Source organism: Plutella xylostella, chromosome 5, assembly GCF_932276165.1.
Source record: "Plutella xylostella chromosome 5, ilPluXylo3.1, whole genome shotgun sequence".
Lineage (NCBI taxonomy): Eukaryota > Metazoa > Arthropoda > Insecta > Lepidoptera > Plutellidae > Plutella > Plutella xylostella.
Window position 1 is genome coordinate 7,724,658 of NC_063985.1, and position 22,245 is coordinate 7,746,902.

The following is a 22,245-nucleotide window of genomic DNA, read 5'->3' on the forward strand; positions in this document are numbered from 1 at the left end:
GTTAGTAACCTTTATCCACTACCAGCAAATCTACAACCAACTATATTAGTAAGTACAAAACAAAACAAGCATGCATATACACAACTCTTTATTTACACCGTAATACTGTCGCATACCATCTGCCTACCCTGTAGGCCGTACTCCTGAGTAGCTGGCACTGCTGCCTACCCGGTAGCCAATAAGTGCAGCCTACCCAGTAGCCTGCAGCAGCACCGCCTACCCGGTAGCCTGCAGCAGCACCGCCTACCCGCTAGCCTGCACCGCCTCCCCGCTAGCCTGCACTGCCTCCTCGGTAGCCTCTACCTTATCCAGGGTCCCACTAGCGCCGGCGAGCCGCACGAGGTCCCCAGTTTGGAACAGGTCGGTGGCACCCGCCGCGCCCACGATGCACGGGAGACCGTACTCACGGGCTATTACTGCGCCTGTGGGTGATATGAGTTATTAGTAAAATTGGTACGAATATGTACTTAGAGACAGTGTGTGAAAAAAAACTACCGGGTTGAATGTTTTTCTGATAAGAATAAGCTTGTAGAAGTAGTCAAGGTGTCCCTGAAGGTTCCTTACCTTTTAGCACAAAAAGGTGAGAAGGTTGTTTTCAACGGCCGCAGCAGCAGACGGTCTAAATGAAAAGCTTCCCGATAACAGACAACAAAACTTCACGCTAAAGACGCAGTTATTCGCTGCCGTGGGTAGCAGTTTTAAGACCGAAGTATACAGTTACTCCTAGCGGTAGCAGATAACTCAGCGGTATGAAACCTCCAGTAGCGAAACCACTGATTATTTACTGTTCACAAGACACCTGTAACAAGCTGTTATCTCCACGTACCGTGCGAGATGAGTCCTCCCAGCTCAGTGACGATACCCGAGATGAGCGGGAAGTACGGCGACCAGCCGATGTCCGTGCACGTCGTCACCAGCACGTCGCCCTGCCGCAGCAGGTGGATCTGGGAACAATAATTAGTAATTATTACTAAACTGTTTGTTAGGCTTGTAAATACGCTAATACCCTTGTTACACCTGCCGAGTACAGTGGCGAGACAGTATCCTCGGTCCTCGGCCGGGCACTCGGTTAATTGGTAGCCGTTCATTGGTCGAGGATACCTACTGTCTCGGCCACTCTACTCGGTAGGTGTAATCAGGCTATAAGGGAAGGAGTTCCGTTTTTTGGAACCCGGTACGGTATTCAATATAGTATTCAAGGCTGCGTTCCCAGTAGACATCTTCGCCCGTCACTAAGCGCGCCTAACCGTAAACTGAACACTCGACATACTAAACCCATACGCCGCTAACTTAGTCGGAGGCCGACAGATTACCTACTGAGAACGCAGCCCAGGACTGCGGAAACTCAACATAGTTACCGAAAGTCGCCACCTCATGCAACAACTCACCTCAGACAAATCCTTAATAACACACGCTCTAGCCACCACTTCCCCCGCACACACGGGAGTGGCTCTCAAACTGGCGCCGGCGGAGGCGAGGCGCGGGGCGGCGGGGGGCGCGGGGGCGGGCCAGCCGCGGTGTAGTTCCGCGAACGACAGGCGAGACCAGGCCGCGTGGTGCTGGCGACGCAGTTGAGCTCTGGAAGGGGAGGGTTAGGGTTGAGTTGTGTGTAAAAGGTGAAGAGGCAGCTCTAAAAATCTGTGGGTTGCCTGGAAAATGCTTATAGCTTAATGCTTAAGCCCACCTTTTGTACTGTACACTTAATTATGTGTATATTTTTGCGATAAAGAATAAAACAAATTAATAGTTAAATAAAAGGAAAGTCTCACAGGATCATCAGCCAACAGCCGTTACATTACACCTCCTCGGCTTTCCTTATCAGGACCACTTTTACTAATACTAACTATGGCTTACTTAGGGCTACTTGACAAAGGTCATCGGTCGAGCGGGCTTCAGAGCGTCGCATGCTACGCTATCCTATTCGGGGTACAGTAAGCTGCAAAGAAACCCGAGTTGCAATTTCACTCTAAGAATCGTCAGGTTGCTATGCAGGCCACTGTACGTGTACCTACATTATGTGACAAAGATTACAATCAGTCTTTACCTGCACTATCATATACTTACTTCCTCAACAAAACCGGGTCGCGCGTCTCCAAATACGTCTCCAGCTCATACAACCGGAAGTAGAAGACCAAGTCCGGATGCGGCAGCCCCCAGGCGGCGGCGAGCGCGCGCCCGAGGCGCCGGACCGCCAGGCGCAAGCGGTGGATGCCCAGGATCAGGCTGGCCTTGGTGGACTCGCGGTTGATCACCATGCGACGGGAGAGCGGCAGGATCCAGCTTAGTGCTGTTCTGTAATTTATGGAGATAGGGCAATGTTAGCTAGGTAGTAAGTTATATTTCGTTTGACTAACGATTTGCCGAGTTGCAGAATTGCTGCCTTGCTTTGACAGTATATACGGACATAAGCTTAAAGTTCCTCTCTGTTACTCGGCATAAAATATGGCTTTTTCACACAGCGAGAAGAGCATAACGAACATATAACCCGAAATAGATAGATAAATATAAAAATAAGCACTCCAATTATTCATCTCGTCTTTATTAGTGCTTTGGACATTCTGATACTAACTAATCCCTAATTTGTAATAACTACCTACATGAATATTTTTACCTCGTGCTAGACTTAGTCGGCGTGGTGAGTGAGGCGATGAGGTCGCGGTCGCTAACATCACTCGTCGCGTGCTTTGTGTCCACTCGCATGTTCTGTAGCGCCTCCATCAGCTGTTCCGGCGCCAGCACCCACGGCAGGGTTCTGATGTCGAACTGGAGTAGGAAAATAAGAGAGTAAATTTCGTATGGAGGGTCCATAACTCCTATTTCTAAAAACTCGTTAATCCATAACTCCTCGACTCCTCGAGGGAAAATAGGTCTGAGACCACGTTAGGCCAGTACAAATTGACGATTAGAATACGGTTTTCGTCATTAATAAATATATAAACTTCTGTTATTAAGTAACTTCTGTTATTCCAGACCTTGTAAAAGTTAATTATAACTAATAATGATATCGTAACTTAGAAGCGAATCTTTATGACTAAAACTACCGAGTGTTAAGGAATAAATACAGCTCATGATAGGATCACAGCGATGATCCCCAAATGAACGAGTCCTGTAAAACCTACTATGGAAGCAATAAATGATTGAGTACCTATTGAGTGTTCCACTAACCTCCATAATAGCCCGATGGCCGTGCTCGTCCAGAAACTCCACGACGTCTTTGTGCAACTGCGGAATGTTCTCCTTCAGCCAGTCCAAGCCCTGCTTCGGGTCCACCTTGCGGAAGTCTTCAGCTCGGTCGGACGCGTTCAGTTGTTTGGAGAGTCTGGCTAGCGCGTGCGGGACTTCGGCTGATACTGCCTGGCCCGAGCTCAGCATCTTGCCGACCTCGTTGCATTGCTCTGGCGTAAAGTCTGAACAAAAAATTAAAAGTGGATTATTACATGGCTTTTAGAGTTTAAATGTAGGGGTGAAAAGCAAATTCATGCTCTTTTTGCTTTGCTAATATCTGACCACTGGAGCTGCCGTATGCATGCAAACGCAATAGTTGATTGAGAGAGAGTAGATATAAAAGTAATACATACAAGAGAGATTGAATCAATCTCCAGTGAAGGCAAGATCAGGTCTATGGACCTAAATAAAATGTCTTTCACTAAACCGTCATTATCACGTGATTCACGACCACTCTGAGGCACGGGTCTCCCTTAAATGAAGGAAAGGTTCCAGGCCTAGGTACTCGTAAACCGCCAACAAAAGCTTAACTCCTAAACCTCACCTTGTCCTCCTTCAAGCAGCACAGACATGGCGATGACCTGGCTGGCAGTGCTGGCACTGGAAGTGAGCATGTGGTGACGGTAGAGCGGTGTAAGTCCCACGGTGGCGCCGGTCACTGACTCCAGCAGTTGAAGTGGATCCTCGGACTCTAAGTCGAAGTGCAACTTCTTTACTGCCTTCCTCGCTCTGGATGCGTGCCAGCCAGATAGGACCAGAGACTGAAAGGGTAGAGTTGTTTGTATTTGGAGCTGTTGGGACAAGAACTTGGGGCTTTCAGGGACCAAAGATGGACTAGATATGGTCTGTCAAAAGAATACCACGGCAGTGTAGACGGTCGGGTAATATTGAAACATTATATATAAAAGAATATTAAATCAAAATATCTGACTAAAAAGAAAAGATACTTTGTTTCCAACACTTCATATTGCGCACAGTAAGTAACACGTTTTTAATTCCCACTTGGCAGGAAAATTTACGTTTATTTTAACTTCTAGGGGGGGGCAGCTGCCCCCCCCTGCTCCTACCTGGGTACGCCCTTGTCTGATACCGTATTTTTTTATTATTATTTATTCTATATCAAACTATCGTGTACTTATATTGAAGAACTTACCTAATGCTAATATCATTTTCTTCCAGTTAACCATTGGTTGTTTTTGGGGAGAGAATGAAAGCTATTGCGAAAGAGAAAGTTGAGGAGACGCGCTAAGTTACGAAATGACAATGGGCGTTTTGGGACCTATGTCCAATAAAGATGAGACATACATCGTTGGATAGCTCTTTTCAACTGAGAAAAAAAGTATTATGGCGACAAATCCGTATAAGTTGTCCATTTTGAAATATATTCGTCGGAAGGAAGTATTTTTCTATGGCATTGCACTCTCTCTCCTGATGACAGTTAGGGCGTAATACACGTATTATTGAAATTCGAGAAATTACTTTTAACTGGTTTTATTTACTGAGATAATAAACAAATATAATATTATATGAAATATGATCATTTTGTAATAAAAATTAAAAATGAATGTGAAAAACTAACAAAAACATTAAAATTACAGAAATAAAATATAAAAACTTTCAAGGTGCGATAATTCTAATTGGACAGTAAATCAAGACTAGCGCTTCCGTTATTCATATTCTGCAAAAAAATACCTTTTCAACGACGTATCACTCATTTCTATTGGTGCTGGTCCCAGCTTCCATATATTGGTGCCCATCATCATTTGGTATGGTTTTAGCTGACACCCTGGATTAACACATAGGCTACTTTTTATCGAGGTATTCCCACGGGAAAACTTTTTAATATATAAATACAATGAAACATAGAAATACCTACACAATTTAATAATGTGTAAGTATACTCTATCTTCAAAATCATCAATCACACATACTTCACATAATTATTATTAATTAGACCGCCTTTTGTACCCCACGGGTTAAGTTGTAATTTGTTATTCATATGATTCATTGTTGGTGTGCAAATAAAGCGTATTCTATCTATCTATCTATAATTATGGCGACCGGATGGCGCAGCGGTCAGCAACGCTGACTCTTGTGCCGAAGGTCCCGGGTTCGATTCCCGGCCGGGGCAGATACTTGTTTAAACACAGATATTTGTTCTCGGGTCTTGGATGTGCCCGTAAAATGGCAATAGGCCCGCCCCTATTACATTGGGACTAACATAAACACTGGCGAAAAGTAGGTTCAGCAATGCACCTCTGCCTACCCCGCAAGGGAGTACATTAGTACAAGGTGTGAGTGTTTATATTATATTTATTTATTATGGCTGATTGTTCTGAATCTGGAGGTAGTGTGGGCGAACTTTGCAATTAAATGTTTCCATGGATATGAAGGTGGGAACTGGTTCCACAAGCGGACTGCTGGCATTAGTAGGCGTATTTATACTCATTTGTTTCCATCATAGTAAGCACTTTTATCAATAAACTAAAACAGGTTCGTTAATGGCCACTAACTCACATAAGCGGGTGAGATCTGTATGGATCTGTATGGACTCGTGTATGGAATGATTGAGGCAACGTTGGAGAATGGCTCCAACGTTGCCTCAATCATTCCATACACGAGTACAAGTAGGTCGAATCTCCCGTGGATCGCCATCTCCCGATGTTACGGATACTGTACTTTATACTGTGTGTGTACCAACTGATCCTTACTAATATTATAAATGCGAAAGTAACTGTGTCTGTCTGTCTGTCTGTCCGTCTGTCTGTCTGTCTGTCTATTACTCTTTCACGCCAAAACTACTGAACGGATTTGAATGAAATTTGGTATACATACGGTCTAGACCCTGGGAAAGAACATAGGCTACTTTTTATCCCGGAATTCCCACGGGAAAACTTTTTAAGGCGAAGCGAAGCGCGCGGGAACAGCTAGTACTGTATAAGTACTGATACGTAATACTGACAATGATACTGTATTTTTTTTCCTTTAAAGTCGGCAATTTACATGTAAAACAATAATTCTCCTCGCGTTACCTCAATCATCCCATACATGAGTACGACGACGGTGTACCCGTGGATCGCCATGTCCACCACGTTACGGATACAGGTATTGTATACTGTCTCTGCCTCTGTGGTAGAAGCTTCGCTTCATGACCCAGAGGTCCCGGGTTCGATTCCCGGGTGGGACCATCAATTTGTGTTTCTAAATTGTGGTTCTAAGTTTGGTTAGGACATAGAAGGCTGATCACCTGATGTCCGGAACAGTGACACGATCCATGCTGCCAGATGGGCATGTAAAGCAGTCGGTCGTGCGCCTAGCTGTCTCCATTCGTGTCGGGCAATCCGTCCCATTGGGTTATGAGAGTGATGGAACAGAGAGTGCTCCTGTGTACTGCGCACACACTTGGGCACTATAATCTACCCCTGCGTAGATGGCTGATCTCAAATGAGATTGGCCGCCGTGGTCAAAATTCGGCTAGGAGGACATTATTATTGTATACTGTGTACTGATACGGACAGTGATACTGTATTTTTCCATTCGGCATTTTTTCGTCACGTGACCTCGATCATCCCATACATAAGTACCTAGGTACGATTTGGTCGAACCTCCCCCGCTGGTGCACGTGCGTGGCGGTGCAGTGAACCTACGCATCCGCGACGGCATGGCCTTGGATCGCCATCTCCACCATGTTTCGGATACTGTACTGACACGTATACTGATACGGTATACTGACAATGATACTGTATATTTTCGCTAGGCGATTTTACGTAAATTCTCCTCACTTTACCTCAATCATCCCATACATGAGTACGACTTGGTCGAACCTCCCCCGCGTGTGCACGTGTGTCGCGGTGCGATGGATGTCTGCGTCCGCGACGGTGTGTCCGTGGATCGCCATCTCCACCATGCGCATGCCCACGTCGATCTTGGGCGGTACGCGCCGGTAGATGGTCTGGAATTATAAGGGGTGTTATTTAGGTGTTTGTTGATAGGATAACTTACGGCGGAGATAACAGTTACAGCAAAATGTTGAATACCTAGACAGCCAATTAGGTAATAAGGAATATTAATTTTTTACGCAGATCTAGTTGTTTATGAAAACTTAGAAAGATACGATGCGCACGTGTCGTCCACTGGTTATTCAAAGTTTTGGCGACTTTTGGCCATCAGCAACTTCTGGCATCAGAGTAATAATACTTAATGTAAATCTTTGTCATTTCCGGAATACTAGATGCTTAAAAATATGTCTACTTCCGTAGGTATACTTACATGATAGCCAACCTATCAAAGTTTTAAATATTAAATTAAATAGGTAAGTACTTAATTAAATTAAAACTTACATTGAACAGATCCATGCAGCCCCGGTAGTGGGTCATGATGGTGTACCTCTTGTAAACCGAAGGGGGCTTCTCCACTACTTCAGTCATAGTCTCCTGCAGCGGCCTCATCACCAGGTCTATGTTTAGTGGACTGACTGGCTTCGGCAGCACCTGATAATTGGTATAATAATCTTGGCAATAGGTAGATATATAAAAAAATAGGTAATGCTGTAAAGTATGTCATTTAGAATATATTATATATATTTATTTATTTTATTTTAGGAAAACGTACACCACAATTATTATATAAAGTTTAAATTTTCTCACATGCAAAGTGGCGCATCTAGCGGAAACTATTATGAAACTATTGTCAAAAAACCATAGAATAACAAGGTTATTCTATGCTAAAACATAATAATATAAGTATAGTGCCACAAACTTATCTGTTCCGGTGAGAGCGAACTAAATTGGTCCATACTTACCTCATTACTTACTAATGAATTTCATATTGACATAGATTATATGGACCAATTTAGTTCGCTCTCACCGGAACAGATAAGTTTGTGGCACTATACCTATTATGCATCAGAAAGAAAACGCATAACTATACCTACTTTATAATATGAACATTAAATTAATCAAGTACCGTTTACCAATGATAAACCAGACACAAAAGACAAATGATTTCCCGTGACAAGTTACACCTAGAACAACTGAAGCTGACCTCCCCGATGTTGGCGAACGACAGCAGTGCATCGTCCGACATGACGGGGTCGTCCATCTCGTGCAGCAGCTCCTCGTCCGACCAGCGCTCCAGCGACGTGATGGGACGCGCTTGTAGCAGGTATATGGCGTCCTGGAACAACGACATGATATTGTGACAACGATATGATAATAGAGTCCGCGCCAGTTAAGGCGCGAAACACACAGAAAAGTACCTAGATTTTGTATTAAATCGTTTTGAAGCGGGATGCCCTGTGCCGCGCCTTCGCCTTATACTTTTTCTGTGTAATTCACGCCTAAGTGTGCTTATTATTTCAAACTAGCTACGATTTCTACGATGTAAGGTAATGCAATGTAACTGTAACCTTTTACTGCTAGCTTCAGACAACGTAAAGTAACGCTTACTTAACAGTGTTTAAATCTAACGTTACTTACCTTTGTAACCGCCCATTCAATATCTCTGGGTGCACCCCACAGTTCTTCTTGGGTTACTCCCATCTTTGCCAGTTGCAAAATCTGTAGAAGATAGGTATAACATAAATATTGTTTTAGCGAGAAATCTTAACAGAGGGCATAATGTAGGTTTTTCTAAACCGATCGAGCAGTGAAATTTGTATGACGCGGAGCTAGTGTAGCGCGTGTACCGCTAGGCGGCGACTCTCTCGCGCCATAGAAACTCGCGTTTATTCGCCACGAACGGTTTAAAAAATATATCCCTCATATTAAAGTAAGTAGGTATTATTCCTCACCTGCTCATCCGTGATACAGGCGACATTCCTCTCATTCTCCGGCACGTCTTCAGTAGTCACCCCCGACCCCTGCGCGGCCACGCGGTGCGTCTTGGACCCGAGTTCGATGCCCGCAATGGACACCTCCCCGCGCTCCGAGCGGGCCACCGTGATGCTGTCCGGCTCCACTGCGCCTGATACTACGCTCTGGAATGAGAAAAAGATATATGAAGATAAAGTTTAAAAAACTAAGAAATCATATTTAACAAAGCAGGGGCCGAGCCTTAGTTATTATCATCAGACATGGCACTTGGTATACGAGTATAGGTATAGAGGACACAGAGGAAACACAGCAGAAGTTCTTATTCGGCATTTAGGCAATCATAATCACAATTAACAAATCATCAAAATGAAATCATCACGAATACTTAGTTACCACACTTTACAAGAAACGCACAATCAGTTCCCAGAACAAAGTGACAGACCCTCGATCCGGTCTTCATAAGGTAAACGGTTGGACTCTGAGAAACATAGAACAACGCGGACTCGGGTGTACCCAAATACCCTCCATTCAATGCTGACAAAGCGCGCCAACAGCTAACGGCACACTTCACGTCTCTTCCGGTGTGACGTCGGTAAAGGCCTTTTGGATGACATCCACGACCACTAGGTATCATGACACGAATATTCGAACATCTAGTATCATGACATTCGTAGCAACCAGGTATCATGACATCCGCCGCAAGCAGGTATCATGACATCAACAACTAGTATCATGACATCCACAACCAGTATCATAACATCGACAACTAGTATCATTACATCGTTTAACTAAACTCCTTACCTCCCCAAGTCCGTAGTTGGCAGTAATCAGCAGCCTGGCGGGGTCCCCGGCGGCGGGGTGCCTCGTGAACAGCACCCCCGCCGCCGTGGGGGTCACCAGCGCCTGGACCACCACGCCGCCGCCGCACAGGCAGGGCTGGCCGTTCTGTCTGTGGATATAAAAATGATAATGTTAAGAACGTAGCGAACGTGAAACATACATGAATAACTTTTTCTGAACGCGCCTAAACTGATTTGATAAGACATAGGTACTTAAGTAAAAAAGTTGTGCTGTAGCTGAGCTAACCAACGTTTTATATTCCGCACCAAAAGCATGGCAACTCACCTAAATATCGTTTTTGTAAAGCCTACCTGCTCTGAATACCTAGCACAGAGCGCACCAGCAAATTTGTGGTGTACCATACTGTATCCACTCATTAATGCTGACTGTGAATTCATTATGTAAACTAGTGCTATCTAATCGTGTGCTCTTAGTGTTCTCTGTTTACATGCCGACGGACTCGGCCGAGAACCTACCTGTGTTTACGGAGTGTTTAGGTGAGATCGCAGCTATAGTGGATGAGTGTAACATAGACTCGGTAATTATACTCGGTGACTTAAATGCAAACTATGGGGACCGGTTCGGTAACGAACTAATGGATTTTTGTTCGGAACAAAGGTGGCGCTGTGCAGATATAGAAGTGCTGGGACTCTCGTCAGGCACATATACGTACGTAAGTGACGTTCATGGTACTAGAAGTTGGTTGGATCACTGCCTAGTGTCGGAGGCTATGTGGAAAACTGTAACGGACGCTAAGGTACATTATAATGTTTATTGGTCTGACCATTTCCCGTTAGAGATTACATGTAACATCAATGTAGGGGAGACCGGGGACAAAAGTAACAGTTTGTAGATTCTGTCTGATTTCTCGTTATTAATAACATTTACGATAAAATGAATATAGTCACATAAAACTTTCGTATATAGTCTACAAATATCCATTATTACTTTACTTAATACATCACGAATTGTAGCATTTCTAAAGCCTCAAAAAAAAAGGGAAATCGTTACTTTCGACCCCATGGTCAGGACGAAAGTAACAAGGCATGGGTTGAAAGTAACAACCCATAAATTCTGCCCAATGTTATAAATACGATTCAAATGAATGAACAAAAAAAACAATCAAATTATTTAGTTAAGAAAACTTCTTAAAAAACTATCGAAACTAAAAAAAACTTATGACTTATTGGCAAAACTGAAAAAAACTTCTTAATATAAACTGTAAATGAGATCCATCATTTAAACTGAGTAACGGATAAGAAGTTGTTTTATTTTTGCCATAATATACAATATTATGATACAAATATCTAATCAAAACAACAAAAAATAAAAATTTATAATGTGACATGGCAAACTTACGTAAGTAACTCGTTACTTTTGTCCTGCCGCGAGCTGTTACTTTTGTACCCATCCCCATTTTTGAAATATCAGGTGACATAACTTTAAAACAGCACGTGTTATTCGAAAACAATTTATGACATGCTACAGACAATCTTATAATTAATCAATGAACAAATAGTCATATGGTTCTTGGCATCTTAATTCTACGGAAACACTAAATGAATAAACACCAAAAAACTTACTTTTGGTGTGTAAAATCACGAAATGCTCACTAAAACAACCTTTTATCGCGGCACGGGGGCGGAAAATGATATCATGCGTGGGGGGCATCGCATGTTGACTACCAGCTGTCGCTTGGGACGTTAAGGCTATTGGGGAAGTCCACAGAGTCTTTGTTACTTTCTACCCGCTGTTACTTTTGTCCCCGGTCTCCCCTACTAGTAAATAAGACTGAGTGTGGGAGGGGCTCGAAGTGTAACTCAGTTATTTGGGGTGAAAGAAGCCCGGAGCAAATAGAATTGTTTAATAATTATTGTCATAACAAATTAAGAGATATAGATTTTCCAGTGGAATTTAGGTGCTGTGCTGGTAAACTTTGTAGTGACGTAAGACATAAGGTTGTTATAGATAAAATGTATTCTAATATTGTTAGTATATTGTCTGATGCGGCTGTCCATAGTCATGGCAAAGTAGCTCCACATAAAAGGAATCATATAGTTGGGTGGAACAAACATGTGAGGCAGGTTCACTCGGAGGCTCGACTTAGGTTTTTAGACTGGGCTATGCACGGAAAACCTAAAACGGGACCTATCTATTCCGCTATGATAAGTACTAAAAAAGTTTTTAAACAAAAATTGAAATGGTGTCAAGATAATGCTGAACAGATTAAAATGGACATAATAGCTTCCCACCACGACAGCAAAAACTTTGGCCAATTCTGGAAGCAGACTAGTAAACTGAACCCTAGGTCGAGTCTCCCGGTGAGTGTAGGGGGCGTTAGTGAGCCTCAGCAAATTACCGAGTTGTTTAAAAACCATTTTAGGGTAAAATCATCTCTGAACACGCCAGGTGACTCATCATTGTCCCGAGTGCCCACCACAGATACTCCCCATATCAGTTTTACCGCTAAAGAAGTAGCTTCGGTTATAAAGAGCATGACGCGTGGTAAATCGCCTGGGCACGACTCGCTCAGCATTGAACACTTGCAACATGCAGGTGTTCACTTGCCCAGAGTACTCGCCATGCTTCTTTCTTTCTGTGTTGGCCACTCCTACATGCCTGAGGACATGATGAAGACCCTGGTAGTGCCAATAGTTAAAAACAGGACAGGGGATGCCTCAGATGTCAATAACTATAGGCCCATTTCGTTGGCCACCATAGTTGCAAAAGTGATGGACAGTATGCTAGACAAACACCTACATCTTCATGATGCCCAGTTCGGATTCAGATCTGGGCTATCTACAGAGACAGCAATACTTTGTCTCAAGCATACTGTCCGTTACTATACGGACAGGAAAACACCCGTATACGCTTGTTTTCTTGACTTGTCCAAGGCCTTCGATCTGGTGTCCTATAGTAAGTTATGGCAAAAGCTGTACGAGGACTCAACGCTGCCTGGAGAGTTCATTGATATTCTGAAATATTGGTATGGGCACCAAAATAACATGGTGAGATGGGCAGGCTCGCTATCCGAACCATACAGGCTGGAGTGCGGGGTGAGGCAGGGCGGATTGAGCTCTCCCAAACTTTTTTGCCTGTATGTGAATCGGCTGATCGAGGAGCTCAGCAATGCCATGGTCGGATGCTCAATTGGTGGGAAATTTGTAAATAATATTAGTTATGCAGATGACATGGTATTGCTGTGCCCCTCGATCAGCGCTCTCATGAAACTGCTGAGCATTTGTGAGTCGTATGCGGAAGCTCATGGCCTCAGGTACAACGCGAAAAAGAGTGAGTTGCTTGTTTTCAAGGCTGGTACTAAATATTACCCTGATATACCTGAAGTCACTCTGAGCGGCAGTCCTCTTAAAGTCGTACCGCGATTTAAGTACCTGGGGCACTGGGTATCCGAGTCGCAATCAGATGATTGGGACATTGAGAGGGAGCGTAGGGCGTTGGCAGTCAGAAGTAACATGCTGATCCGTAGGTTTGCAAGATGTACAAAGAGTGTAAAAATCACATTATTTAGGGCCTATTGCCAATCCTTTTACACTTGCGCCCTGTGGATCAGCTTTACTCAAAAGGCTTACAACGCCCTACGCGTTCAATATAATAATGCGTTCAGGATGCTGTTGGGGCTGCCGCGGTACTGCAGCGCGTCAGGGATGTTCGCCGAGGCACACACTGATGGATTTCATGCCATCATGAGGAAGCGAGTAGCCTCCCTGATGCAGCGGGTGCGTACCAGCACCAACAGCCTCCTGACCACTATAGCAGAGAGAGTAGACAGTCCGCTGCTACGATCTTTGATGTGTGCACATGTTATGCCGTGTAAATGGGCGGCTAAATAATTTACCTATTTAATTATTATGTGTCATTTTAATTTAATTTAATTGAATACCATTACTAACATAATTTTTAAGTTCATTGTTACTAACAAAATATGGATCAATCCGAAATAAATGATTTATTTATTTATATTTATTTATTTAAACTAAATACTCACCTCCTATAATGCGCGCTAGTAAACGCGAACATGGAAGCCCAGCATCTCTGCACGGCTCCCACCACGTCATCATCAGTCACGCAGCCCAGGATCGTGTCGTTCTGCCCCGCCGCTGATAGAGCCTCGCCGTCCTCGCCCACCGCTGAAATACATCAGCATAGTTTTAATTCACAGGTTTAGAGACAGTAATGTCAAAGGGATGTATTATTAATTAGAGACTGGGTTTGGAGACAGTGCGACAGCGAGGGGGCTAATGAGCTCGAGGGAATCAAAAGTCACATTAGGCTTTGAAGATTAGAAATTTCAGGCGCATAGCACAGGCTGTTTTAGTGAGACATCCGATAACATGGTTCATATAATTTTTCAGGCATAATAATATTACACTTTAATCCTATGTAAAATACCGTAGGTACCTATACTTAGGAGGTATTTCAGGGACCCTGCTCGGTCTTACAAAATAAACTTGATTTATAAATATATTTACCTGAAGACCTGACGGCAAATCTCAGTGCTGGACCTAGATTTTCCTGTATCGCTTTGGACCTTAGCTCCTTCAAATGTGACAGAACTTCAGATTTTACTTCTGTTACTAATGCAGTGGATGCTATAAGTGCAGATGCTCTGAAAACATGAAGAAAAGTTTTTAAAATTTATTTCCGATTTCATAATTCAATTGCAAATTCAAAATTCGACTTACTTATTGCATTTTTCTTTGAACACTTCTTCAATGTAATCCTCATTCGAAGCTTCTATTTCGCTGATAGACTTGGTAAGTTGTGGGTTTTCTTTCAGCTGTTTATCCAAAGCAAGTGTCGTGATACAGTAGCCAGGTGGAACTTTGTAGCCCTGAAACATTTTCAAAGATTAAATAAATAGTTACTTATAGACACAAAAAATTACAATGAAATTAGATCTAATCCCTTTCAGGTACTTTCTTCTAATAGGTTAAGCAAGCTTATCTTGCTCAGGTATGTCATAACCAGACCCAGAACCCTAAGTAGATCCTTCATTCACCCTGTACGGGCCCTTAAGCTACTACATGCTTAGAAGATAGCATTCAATTTATCTAATCCATTAAATGATTGCTTACCAAATCCCTTTGTTTTTTCGCCAGCAAGGCAAGGGAGGCACCCTTCCCTCCCACCAGGTCGGGGCACTTGGCGGGGTCTGTGTCGAAGAATGCGCAGTAGCTGATGGCTCCTTTTATGTCCTCTTTCGACAGCCACTTGAGGGAACGCGGGGGAGTGAGACGCACTGAGGGCACTCGGGGTTCTGTTGGCAGATAAAATTTGCTAGTTAAAGGATACTATCGGCCATCAACACGAAACTTACACACTATCGGTCAGACAGAAGTTGTAGATGCCACTATAAAGGCTAGTCCGATAGGTCTGGAACGCTGGATTATGAAGAACCCGTGATAAATCATTTCCTAATCATTATACGCTGATTCTAATCTCATATATCATCTAATCCATTTATTATTATTAGCATCTGGATTTATCAATAACTGACCTTTCACAACATATCCGAGCTCCAGAAGTCCCGTAGCAGCATAGCCCTCTATAGAGCCAGTAATGGTCTTGTAGTGAACCTCGTATTGAGTCGGAGACCCGCTCAGCAGTTTGCCACCGGCATGCTCCAAGCGAAACACCATTCTTAGGGTGCGCCCGTTGGATGCTGAAACCAGGGAGAAACATACATTGTACTTGTAGGTATATACCTACGTAATTACAGAATGATGGTGTTAAAAATAAACAATTTGGATTTGGACTCTTCGTTCGACGGTTCTTTTCGTTAGTCGTATTAAGAGTTTTTATTTGCAAGTTTCAAGTTTAGGTAACTAGTTATATGTATCTAATTACACAGCATTGCATAGCATATTGGTTAAACTGGAGTCTCTTCTCTTGATAAGAGTGGCGGTCAGAAGCGGTTCCTTAATGAACAACCATTAACCAAATGTGATGTGATACGAGGTAGACAACAAGAATGAGACTTACTGCTCACAGAGATGGCGGAGTTTTCCGGGACTCCGTCGACGAACTCGCCGTAGTGCGGCAGGCTGAGGTCCGTGGAGGTGATCGGACACACCTCATAGTTGGGGAACCTCACGTCGCCGTAGTAAACTCTGAAACATTAATTAACAACAACCGTGGGAATTTTGTGGGATAACAAGATCAAGTATTGTACTTACTCATTAACATCCGGGTTAATGAACCTACAAATTACACATTGTACTATATGTAAGTACCAACCTAAATTATTTGTTTCTGAAGTTAAGAATTCGGGTCATTAAAAAGCGATTTAACACATTAAACAAACCATTACAACGACTTCCTAGAACACTACTTTACATCCAATCCAAACAAAAACAAAATCCAACTCACTGCGTCAACACATCCTTGTAGCTTACTCCCTTCAGCCGCACCATGGTCCCATCTTTGGCCACGAGCACCACCGCCACGTGTCTCCTGAGCGCCTGGTACTCGTGAGGAGCCCAGCTGAGGTCCTTCACCCCTCGGGCCCGCAGCCAGACGCTGGTGTCTTCAGCGCCGTCGGCGGTGTGGGTGGTGAAGCGGCCTTGGAGGGCGCCCCATTGGTGCCAGCTGCCGTCTGACCAGCGGTCTCTGGAATACATTCATAGTTTTAGATTAGATGCTATGTAGGTACTATAGACATGAGTTTTTTATAATAGCGCGTAAAAAGCTGGATTGGGCAAAATCTTGTAAGTATATATTGTGTATAGGGCGAGTAGTTAAAGGTTGCCGGCTAATAATTAGTTATATCTAGTCCAAAGGTTGTCTGGAAGAGATCGCTACAGACCGTCTTTTCTACCCTTGTTAAGTGTTTATGTAAAATTGTACTTATATTATTTGCTTGGTGTACAATTAAAGAGTAAGTAGGTACCTACTTACTCTTTCTATCTATCGATCTATCTAAATCCTGTTCTTGTATGTATACAAGTAAAGATTGTTCTATCTACTTTTATTATTGTATATTATCATCCTAATCAGCTAATGCATCAGCAAAATAGTTTAAAAAAACAGTAGATAACTGATCAATAATCTAAAAAGGTGTCCGAGATCCACCCGGATCTCAACATAGCGTAACATAATTAATTAAATAAATAACGATATCTGAAATATCATACTCATCATCAGAGATTAAAATCCAACTTTGTATCCGAGATAAAATCGTTCGATAAAGTTTTCAATCAACAGGTGTGAAGATAAGAGTAGAGAAGAGTATATTTTTATTAGCATGCTTAAGCTTACACATGTGTGATTTAGATGATGATAAACTTCGACATTGGTATTCGACAGCTGACTACACAGTTAGATCCAGACGGTTGATTGTATTGTTTTTGTTACACAGGTGACCTAATCTCTATCGAAAGTGATATTGTCAAAGAGAGATCGCTTATTGATAATCGGTTCAGCTGATCAAAAGTTAAGGCGGTAGTGAAGCTGCTTCCGAAGCATGGGGCCGCTGGTTCGAATCCCACCCAGGGCAAAGATTTGTGTGATGAGCACTTGCCTTTTGTCTGGTTGTCGTTTATTTATTAAATGCGCATCTATCTATGGGTTTGTGTAGTTATTTATAATTATTTATTTAAAGAGTATAATTTAGCCGGAAGTTCCTCACGGTCACCATCACAATTCATGTGACAGGAAGGTAATAGGTAGGGGAGCATTTTCGCTAACTTGACATTTCCTGGCCCACAGTGAAATATTGTATGTAAAACAAGATATAGGTACCACATACCTATGTCGTGTTTCGATATAATGTCGAGAGAGCGCAAAATTCAGTGTGCCAGCTGCAGCTTCACGGGTTTGTTTTCGGTGTCAATAAACATCACTATATCCCGATTCCCCAAAAATACAGCGCTGTGATTGGTGGAACGCGCATCGATGTCGATAACAGCCCCGTGCCACAGTATCAGGTAGGTACTCACATCATGTGTATCCACTGGCCGTCGCGCCACGGCTCTGAAGCCAGGGCTCGCGACGCGAGCTGCTCGCTCCAGCCCTCGGGGTGGTGCAGCGGCTGCGACGCCGACCTCCAGCTGAAATACAGTACGGTGACGTTAGCGGGAGATGGGGTTGAATCAGGTTCATTCTGTTTTGTATTGTATAGTCGCCATTAGTCGCTAAGTAAGTGCCGGCCGTAGATAGGATTGCGGACTACTTCCTTTTCAGGGAATTTCTTTATACCTACCCTCAATTTTCAAAGATATAAAATATTGACAATCATAACTGAAAGGCCGTCGGCTAACAGCATAATCTCACATACATCACATTTTTATAATATTCCTATAAGCCTGGGGTGAATGAAAGTAACCTCTTGCACTCTAGGGAATCGTAAGATAATGGTTAGTCCAATAACTATAGCGCAGGCTCCGAGGGTAGATTCTCTATTAACACTACGCCGGAAGTAGTCGGACTAAAATATCCCACGCTACTTGCGGACTGGAAAACATCCCACGTTACTTAAAACGTGCTGAAAGCATCCGATCCTTATTGCTGGCTGGAAAACATTCCACGCCATTTTGCCTATTATTAATTTAGATACTTACATAAAGCTAAACCGTGCATGCAAGGTCTTGCCATCGCTAGCTCTGGTCAGCAGTCCATTAAACAGCACCCTGAGAGCCCAGCGAGGCTGCAGCACCTGGATCTTTAGTCCACCTGCGCTCCAGGAGTCTGCGGTCACTTCTGACGCGCCCACGACCGTGTCTGGATGTCCTGAGTGAAAAGAGGTGCTTTGTATTTCGAGTTCTATCACTATGTCGATGTATAAGTGCCTAAGTAAGTATTATAGCAAAATTATCTTATCTTACAATCGTTGCATATTTAGCTGAAGTGGTCAAAGCTTTATCGAAGTGTTATAAAATACAGTATTTACAAGTGTTTTATCGATTTCAGACATTGCATCATTTGTAGAAGGTATGAATCAACACTATACGAAATTTACGACGTCTCGAATTACGACGTCAATAACACGGTAGGTACTATGATTTTAAAGGTATGACCTTCCTTAAATAGAATCCTTCTTGAAGAAAATTTAACTACCTACCCACATATAACATTTTTTGACTACAACAAAATAAAACTTACTAGGCAACGTGTAAGTCTCTCCATCGGGCAGCTTCACAAACACGGTCACTTCAGCGGCCTGCTTCCTCTCGCTCCACCTCCTGATGCCCAGCACCACAGTGGTGCCATCTGTGCCGGTGGCCTGCACACTGAGGTTCTGCCACCCAGATGTCAGCTTGCTTGAGGGCAGTTCTTCGGAGGCTGGGGTGGGCCGTTGCTTCTTCCATCGCTTCACCGCGAATAATGCGCAGATGTATTTTAGAGGGTAGTTCCAACCTATGGTGTGGAGGGGGTTTTATTAGTTTATGTAGGTAGTTCTATATTTTAATATCTATTAGTCTATATTTTAATATCTAGTAGCTTTGTAAATTAGGAATAACTATATTAACAGTTAAATTATATTAGTTACTTACTTAACTATAAACTGACCTTATATTATTATGTACGGCCATACTTCTACACACAATACATACCTATTACCTATTTTGCTGATGATTAAAGTAGAATCAAGGTCAGTGTCAATTGGTCGAGATGTCAAGGCTTCTATTGATAAACATACAAACATTCAACTTTATACTGACATGATAGTGCTTACAAATAGCCATAATGATACGTACCATGTTCAGAATAAAATCCTTTTTTAGTCGGTGCCTTTTTAACCAGAATTAAATAGCCGACTATCAGCGATGTTATTAAACCAGTTTGCAGAAGTAGGTCGAAAAAATCCATGTTGGTCCTCGCATGCACACCGCTCGTTAACGACACTTAACACATAAGGATCGAGATATTATTGTATTTAGTTAACCTAATCATAAATAATCCGATTATACGTCTAGTTTATCGACACAGATAAGGTCTGTCCCGGATAAGGTCGCGAGTCTGACTAAAATAATATCTGCTGCGTAGGTAGTTAGTTAGGTACCTACTCGCCATGACAAGATAATGGTAGCAATTTTGAAGGCAGTAAATTAATTTAAAACCCAAAATTCTTTGTTAAAATGTCGGCTCTATGAATGTTACGACAAATCTCATTTTCCAGTAGCAAAATGTATAGTTAGTTTGAAATTGCTAAAATATTGTTTGTGCCTTTAGAATCCACATCGATCTAGCCAGAAGTAGGTACCCTACCTACCTATGTCCGCCTTACTGTCATTATTATTAGACTTATCAGATAAGTAGTATCAAATTCACATAGTAGTAAATATACTAAAATCAATTAGTTAATTAGCTATATCTATCTAACGTTGTGTTTAAGATGATTAGCATAACTACCTAATTAGAAAAACGCAAGGAAGTAGTTGCGAGACAAGCATTCGCATGATTTTTTCACCGGTGTAGATAATGTTAATTCCAATCCATGGGCTTTTCAGCTAATACAAAATGTCACTCTTATTTTTCAAGCTCTAATTTTTTGTTTGTGGGCACATCTATAGATGGCGCTGTAATGAGAATTATAATAATGATAATTGAGTCCAAATAATATCTGGCAACATTATTTTACTATTATTTATTTTTAATACTGGTAATTATTAAAACTCCGGCAATGGTACGTTTCTTTACAGTCAAAATATTACGTCAAATTCAACTGCTATAATAGTTATTAAATATTTTAGTATCTAGTCATTCACGAAAATTTAATAAAATAAAACATTACATATATATTTATATTACTAATACTGACATCAATATGTTTAAAAAATATAGAATTTGCATACTACAAAATATTTCAGTGTGTATATGTCATTCACGCAATGTGTGCATAATAGGGAACGTTATTTGTTATTACGGCCGCCATAATACAAATAACTTTTTCGGATTTTTGTGATTTTATCGACAACTCTAGCTTTTTCGTGGACTCTGATTTGCCTCCTCACCTTCTGACCTTTGCGAGTACTATAATTGACCTTGATTTGCCTTTTGATTTGGATTTTGTACTATGGCGTCGAAACATAAGTGTTTTATTCCTGGTTGTGACCAGAATGAAAAACGTAAGTACCTATATTCACTAAAATAATTAATGTTCCGACTTTGGACGAGTGTTGTGTCTACCGTCGTAAAATTAAGTTTGATGTAATCTAGCTGAAGGATTGGTGCTTAGTGGCGGCTTATCAAGCTATGTACAACTCGGTTGCCAAAAGAATGGACCTGATACCGTATTCATAGCAACTCGGCGATACCGTAATGGATCGCGTTCGTAGTTCATCGACGCTCAAGCGAAACCAAGAGTAGAAACCAGTATCCCGCGCGGCATTAAACTATGAACTCCATATCATTGGTACAGGCCAGGATTGGAACCCACAGCCTCTCGATTGAGAGGACGAGGCCGTATCCATTACGCCACCACGGCTCTCCGTCATGCTGGTTAAATATAAATGTTTTTATTGCAGGTGAAACCACCAGTACCTTACATAGGTTCCCCAATCCTGATAAGGATGCTGGAAGATTCAGAAAATGGACCAATGCTATTGGTGGAATGTTATGTGTGGAGTATTATAAAAAAAGAAATAAATGTCGAAAACCTTATCCTGATGTATTAATTTATCCCCGTTATTTTATTCACGTAGGTATTTAATAGATACCAATAGCTAGAAATAAATCAAAATACCTATGTATTACCATTAGTGCTATATATACATATATGAAATTTAGTTCCTGGGCACATCTACAGCTGGCGCTGATATCATCGTGTGACTGATAGCTCTATTCTCAGAATAATTAATGTACTCTGTGTTCCAATCTAAGTACATAATACCTGCACCGCAGACATGGCGGCCGTACAGTGGACGGCGAGCTGCGAGCGCAAGGTCTGAGCTGGACGGAGGCCAGAACGGTTGCCAAGGACAGGACCGGCGTGGCGCATTCTAGTTAAGGCCCTATTCTATTCTATTCTCTGTGGTGGTGTAGGTACCTGCACCTGGCTCTCTCGAATGGAACCTTTGTGCATATCCCCAAAGTCTAAACTGCTTTCCTAAGCTCTGACCATTTCCACCACGCTAGTCCACGGCGGGTTGGTGGGTTCACATATCTAGATGTGCTAAATCTAGTTAAGAACGTTTCCTCGCGATGTTTTCCTTCACCGTCAGCAGCCAGCGACTGACGAATCTAAGTAGAAGAGGAAAACTAAAACATTTGATCAGTACGGCCGGGACACGTGCACAAGAATCAAGGAACTTCACTTTACTGAAACCCTATCAACTGACTGAAGTATAAGAACTAACTTTTTTAAATTAGCGGTAGAAGAAAAAATAACTACCCTCAAAAACGGAAA

General features: G+C 42.4%; 1 protein-coding gene and 1 long non-coding RNA gene across 2 annotated transcripts; one reads left to right on the forward strand and one right to left on the reverse strand.

Annotated features, from left to right (window-relative positions):
- Nucleotides 1–73: 73 nt before the first annotated feature.
- On the reverse strand, nucleotides 74–19,873 carry LOC105388347 (uncharacterized phosphotransferase YvkC). The gene is made up of 24 exons (XM_048633564.1): nucleotides 19,595–19,873; nucleotides 18,999–19,253; nucleotides 18,458–18,626; nucleotides 17,837–17,947; nucleotides 16,269–16,508; nucleotides 15,882–16,009; nucleotides 15,397–15,561; nucleotides 14,975–15,156; nucleotides 14,582–14,730; nucleotides 14,369–14,505; nucleotides 13,885–14,026; nucleotides 9,840–9,987; nucleotides 9,017–9,202; nucleotides 8,703–8,783; nucleotides 8,269–8,400; nucleotides 7,566–7,715; nucleotides 7,013–7,177; nucleotides 3,770–3,986; nucleotides 3,166–3,407; nucleotides 2,612–2,763; nucleotides 2,065–2,292; nucleotides 1,389–1,578; nucleotides 827–944; nucleotides 74–422 (listed from the first exon to the last, which is right to left on the reverse strand). Exons 1-24 carry the CDS (start codon nucleotides 19,704–19,706, stop codon nucleotides 244–246), a joined length of 3,978 nt encoding a protein of 1,325 aa, XP_048489521.1. The 5' UTR covers nucleotides 19,707–19,873; the 3' UTR covers nucleotides 74–243.
- A 461-nt stretch (nucleotides 19,874–20,334) lies between these two features.
- Nucleotides 20,335–21,500, forward strand: LOC125491420. The gene is made up of 2 exons (XR_007268288.1): nucleotides 20,335–20,965; nucleotides 21,365–21,500. It is a non-coding gene; the product is annotated as an uncharacterized LOC125491420 (long non-coding RNA).
- Nucleotides 21,501–22,245: the final 745 nt, after the last annotated feature.

What these genes read in the sequence shown, in the direction of transcription:
- LOC105388347 (XM_048633564.1), bottom strand. Translation starts at nt 19,706, where the DNA reads ATGGATTTTTTCGACCTACTTCTGCAAACTGGTTTAATAACATCGCTG. An exon ending in AGGATTTTATTCTGAACATG is followed by an intron (nt 19,254 to 19,594) that starts GTACGTATCATT and finishes TCCACACCATAG; the next exon opens with GTTGGAACTACCCTCTAAAA. An exon ending in GCCATCGGGCTATTATGGAG is followed by an intron (nt 2,764 to 3,165) that starts GTTAGTGGAACA and finishes TTCCTACTCCAG; the next exon opens with TTCGACATCAGAACCCTGCC.